The sequence below is a fragment of the Scardinius erythrophthalmus genome (genome assembly GCF_964197995.2).
Source record: "Scardinius erythrophthalmus genome assembly, chromosome: 5".
Taxonomy (NCBI): Eukaryota; Metazoa; Chordata; class Actinopteri; order Cypriniformes; family Leuciscidae; genus Scardinius; species Scardinius erythrophthalmus.
Window position 1 is genome coordinate 1,809,572 of NC_138225.1, and position 6,000 is coordinate 1,815,571.

Genomic DNA, 6,000 nt, shown 5'->3' on the forward strand with positions numbered 1-6,000 from the left:
GCATTTTAACAAGAACAAAACATAATTTACATACAAGAGTACATATAACCATACATGTCAGGGGTAAAGAAAAATAATAATAAAAAAATAGAAAAAAAAAAAAAATAGAATAACTTTAGTGACAGATGTAATTAGTGGCTACTGTGTACTGTCCCTTTAAGACCAGCCGCTGTCAGAGACGCGGATCTCACACGCGCCTCATTCTTTCACGAGTTATCACAACTCTTCATGTTCATCATAAGACTACTCTTATGTTATGAAGACACTCGACAAAAATACATTTTGGCATAATTGTGTGTTATTGTTCGTTCAAGCTCGAAAGAGAACTGTATTCTGTCATGCTGTTTTGTGCGCACGCACGATATTAGCGCGAGTCTTTCTGTGTGTCACAGTCAGACATTCACAGGCAGCGCGTTCATTTTGCCATACATGTGTGTTGTTCGTTCTACCGCTAAAGAGAACTTGATACTGGCGCGTGTCTATCTCTGTGTGTGTGTGTGTGTGTGTGTGTGTGGAGGACATTCACAGGCAGCTCGTTCTTTTATGTCTTATCGCGCATGAATGGTTTAAAAGCATTTGCATTAATAAGTGCGTTAACAGCGCTAATTTGTTTATTTAATATAAAATCGCAGCATTTTGCGTCATATAATCGCGTAGGCTTGACATCGCGATTGCGATTGCGATACGATTAATCGTGCAGCACTAACTAACATGAACAGCTGTATTTTTATTAACTACAGCAACAAATGTATTCCTCATGGTTAGTTCATGTTAGTTAAATACATTAACTAATGAACCTTATTGTAAAGTGTTACCAACATGTTATATGTAATATAACATCATGAACATCAGTGCAAAATTATACATTTTAAATGGGTCAGAAAGAGTTGCTTAACCTTCAGAAAATACTGGTAATTGGGATGTACGATATATCGGCCACTGTATCGGTATCAGCCGATATATGATCATTTCTAATGTTATCGGGCCAATAAAAATTATTTTTGCCTGATATATTAAAGCCGATTAAATAATGAATTTAAAGGATTAGTTCACTTTCAAAAAATTTTTTTTGGTAATAATTTACTCACCCCGATGTCATCCATGATATCCATGTCTTTCTTCAGTCGAAAAGAAATGAAGGTTTTTGAGGAAAACATTCCAGGATTTTTCTACACAGAATGGACTTCAATGGCAACCAACTATACCAATGCTCAAAGAAGGTTCAAATGTGCGTCTCAATGCAGCTTCGAAGTCTCGACACGATCCCAGTCGAGAAATACGGCTCTTATCTAGCGAAACGATCAGTCATTTTCTAAAAATAATTTTTTTTTTTTTTTTTTAGGAAATGACCGATCGTTTCGCCAGATAAGACTCTTATTTCTGGACTGGGATCGTGTCGAGACTTTGAAGCTGCATTGAGACGGACATTTGAACCTTCTTTGAACATTGATATAGTTGGTTGCCATTGAAGTCCATTCTGTGTAGAAAAATCCTGGAATGTTTTCCTCAAAAACCTTCATTTCTTTTCGACTGAAGAAAGACAGACATGGATATCTTGGATGACATCGGGGTGAGTAAATTATCAGCAAAATTTTTTTGAAAGTGAACTAATCCTTTAAATTCATTGAAACTATTAGTTATTGAAACTAAATACAATGTTTGTAATTTATTTTTTTCTTTGAAGAGCAAGACAAAATATTTAAAAGCAGATTTTGACTATTTATTTTATGCAATGGTGAAAAATTGTCAAAATAAATAGGAAAAATGCGCAAAGCCAAGTCAAGTATTTAGTATTCGGCTTTCGACCAATTTCTGCATCCCTAACATTAAACTTCAGTTTGTTTTTCACCAAACCCCATCATAAACCTCCAGAACACTAGGAATATACGACACGTGTCACATGGGATCATTCTGTGATGCTTCAGTGTCTTTTTATTAATAAAGCTTGATGCCAGTCGCTTTTCAGAGAGAAAGAAGGGCGTAATACATTAGAACGAGAGCAGGGTGAGTAAATGATGACTTGATTTTCATTTAGGGTGAACTATCCCTTTAAGAAGAGGGACCTCTGAAGCATCACATAGTTTGTGAAATGATGTCTCACAGAAAGCTTTCAAATGATTGATTCGGTTTGCATTCCTTTACTCACTGAACCTACACGCTTTAGTGCAATTTCCCGCATTATAAAACCTGTGTGCAACACCTGCAATCCCATGCCGAAATTCTGGACCTGTAATAACATAACATCGAATGATTCTCTCGATAAAGACTATGAGATTTGTACTGCATTCATGAAAAGTGTCAAGAAAGTAATACAAAAGTGCAACAATATGTATCGTGTATAGATCACCCAAAATAAAAATTACTGTGCGAGGAAGGAAGGAAGTTTTTAGAGTTTTAGTGTCAGTACTACATTAAACTACTATATATAATGTTGAATTTAATGTATAATAGTGCAATGGGGGAATATTTATGGATCCTAATGATGCCAAATGTCTGATTTTACCAGTTAAAAGTGGCCTACATTATTTTAAATATATCTAGTCAGTGAAAGAGTGCAATATTCGTCTAAAATAATTCAGTATTGAGGGAATATTCTGCATTATAAGCGCGGGAACCTGCAGGAAAATATGTGAGACACCCGTGCCGAAATTCAGGACCTGTTACAACATAAAATCGAATTATCGACTATGGTCGATAAAAACTATGGAAGCATATGGGTAGCAATATTCAATTTGAAATGCAATATGTAAAATGACAATGCATTTCTGTATTTAAATTTACATCGGCTCGGAATGCATATTCAATTTGCACATTGAATTTTGCAACATTCATAGCGGGACATTTAATGAAAATGCAATCTTAACTGTGAGTGTAAATGCAATTAAGGAAAAATAACATTTAAATGATCATTTTGCTATAGTTTTTGCTTGAACATGTTAAAACATATCTAATAATTTCTATACATTTTCATTTTAATTTTGCGACTTATAAAGCATTAAAATATGTATTCAGTTTACATATTAAAATTATGAAATGGAAAATGTGAATTATATCATATTTTAATTTTGCACCAAACGTTGCACAAATGTAATAGAAATGTAAATTTAAATATAGATTACATTTTGCATTGTCATTTTGCATATTACATTTCAAATTGAATATTGCTACCCATATGCATATGCATAAAGAATGACTCTGAGATTTGTAGAGCACTCATGAAGCGCACCGTGCCGTCTGGTGGTGGTGTGTGATGTGATGCGTGGGTGGAGGCTGTGGAGGTGGAGGCGGTGGAGGAGGAGGTGGAGGAGTCTGATGCTGAAACAGCTGTTGGAGCTGACGCAGATGTTGCTGAAACTGATGCTGCTGTTGCTGCTGCTGCTGCTGGTGCTGGTGAGGGTTAAACATTCTCCTGACGTCTGTTCGGTTCGCTCACAGATTCACCACTTCAGTCTGGGGAAAACAGAGATGGGTTATTACATGTGTGACCCACAGAACCAGTCTCGAGTCGCACGGGTATATCTGTGGCAATATCCAACAATACATTGTATGGGTCAAAATTATTTATTTTTCTTTTATGCCAAAAATCATGAGGATATTCAGTAAAGATCATGTTCCATGAAGATATTTTGTAAATTTCCTACCGTAAATATATAAAACATGTATTTGTGTGAGTGAATGCAGCACAATCGCCAACATAAATCTAAAATTTTCTCAATGTTTAGTTTTTTTTACCCTCAGATTCCAGATTTACAATAGTTGTATCTCAGCCAAATATTGTCCTATCCTAACAGACCACACATCAGTGGAAAGCTTATTTATTCAGCTTTCAGATTTTCAAAACTGACCCATGTTGTGACTGGTTTTGTGGTCCAGGGTCACATATTAGGGGTGGGCGATATGGAAAAAATATCATATGAATTTTTTCAGGAAAATTTACTATTTTGCAAGTGACTGAGCATTACAGCCAAACTGATGTCCCTATTTTAAAAAACAAAGCCTTTGGTAACAAAATACAAAAGAATGGCAGACATTTAAGCCAAAGATAAAAATCTTTGTCATTATTTTCTTTGTTATTTAAAATTAAGAACAAAGCACATATGCATGCATATATTTAAGAAAAATGTTTTATTTATATAAAAAATGTATATTTATATACAATATAAATTATGCATACATATATACAGTATATATATTTCTTAAATAAATACATGCATATGTGTGTACTTATATATACACAAAATAATTATACACAGTACACACACATATATTACGTAAACACAAACTTTTATTTTGGATGCGATTAATCATGATTAATTGTTGCCCAGCACAAATATATATTTTATATATATATATATATATACACACACACACTGCCCTGCCAAAAAAAATCTGCTGTTTGGATTACAAAAGGCAAATGCTTAAGAGTTTCTGATTGGATCATTATTGCAGTGATTATTATGTTTAGCATGTTATATGTGTGGCAACAGTTAACCATAACTGATTCATTCTTAAACAACCATGTAAGAAGAAACATCATGGCCATATTCCAGGATGACAATGTCAAGATTTATCAGGCTCAGACTGTGAAAGAATAGTTGGGATGAAGAATCATTTTCACACATGAATCTGCTCCCCTGAGTCCAGACCTTAAATTCATTAAAAAAATTAGGGATGCACGATATATCGGCACATATAGGCTATGTCAATTTTTGATTTGATCGTTATTGGCCTGATAAGAACATGTGGCTGATATAATAAAGCTGATAAATAATGTATTATTTCCTTCAGCTGAGACTCTTCAGATGCGCACTGTTCAACACGAGGGTTTTGAATTGCTTGAAATATGATTGGAATCATTTTCAAACAAGAAATGCAGTTCATATACAGCAACACAAATCTGTCATATCGGCTATAATGAGAACATCATCATAATTGTGTGCTTGAGACATGGATTTGAATGGTAAGACTTTTGTTTTTATAATCAGGCTCTTAAAAAGGATATAAAGACTTTAGATTTCAGCTTATATATATCAGCTATCAAATATAAAGAATTATTGGTTATTGGTATCAGACAAAATGTTCATATCAGCGCATCAATAGCACCAAAAACTCATGATCCTCTGGATGGAAATAACATCACATACATTTTTGGTGAAGATCTTGTATTGACACGGCAAGAGTCAAGTAACTTTGAAAAAGAAATGTTTAGTATATGATGTAAAAGAGTAAGGCAGAATATAAATAAATAATATATCATATATAATTATAAAATGGATGCAAGGGAGTTGAAATAAGTCAATAACAAGTTAAAATAAACAGGTTAATAAAAATGTGATTAAAAGATGAGTTATTAATTAATTAAATAGATTCAAATAAATGAATGAATGAATACAAATATTAGTTAGTTAATATAGGCTATTAAATAAATTTATTCAGAATTAAAATAAATTAAGATAAATCAAATAATACATTTAACAATACATTACAATAGTGAGTAGAACAATAATAACGTAACTTAATAGAAGCTAGTTTTAGATTTATAACATTAATTTTTCAGCGTATAATGTGGGCATTTATAAAAGATAACTGGCTTTTAAATGTTGGGATGGACATGAGGAGGATCATATCTGGGATTCTGTGGATTCGTTCATCTAAACCTGACGAATGAGCGAACAAACAAACAATGAATCAAGAGCGAACACAACAACAGCTCTTCAGTCCGGCAGTGCTCAAACCCTCGCTCCCTACACACACAGCAGCTTTACAGCATCTCCAGAGCACACACATGCATTCAAGGGGATCAAACATGTGCAATTATGCCTTAAGATGTTGTCTAGATAGGTGACTCACCAGGGTTTAGGACACAGCCATAATCTTTATCTGTGTGCTATTATGCTAAAGCGCTAGCTGTCACAAACACGACAACATCAGCGCCCACCCACAAGCCTCTCTCGTAATATTGATGTTTTGAACCTTGGTGTCCACTTATCTGCAGAATTA

At 34.0% G+C, this 6,000-nt stretch overlaps 1 protein-coding gene across 4 annotated transcripts in view; it reads right to left on the reverse strand.

Moving 5' to 3' along the window:
• ciz1a (cdkn1a interacting zinc finger protein 1a) overlaps nt 1–6,000 on the reverse strand; it is a gene marked incomplete at its 3' end in the record, with an annotated part of 71,970 nt that overhangs the window by 17,669 nt on the left and 48,301 nt on the right. For all 4 annotated transcript variants that reach the window (XM_081366252.1, XM_081366251.1, XM_081366253.1 and 1 more), the window contains exon 2: nt 3,227–3,450. In XM_081366252.1, coding sequence (XP_081222378.1) covers nt 3,227–3,405 — 179 coding nt within the window. In that variant the 5' untranslated portion in view covers nt 3,406–3,450. The remainder of the gene's footprint in view (nt 1–3,226; nt 3,451–6,000) is intronic.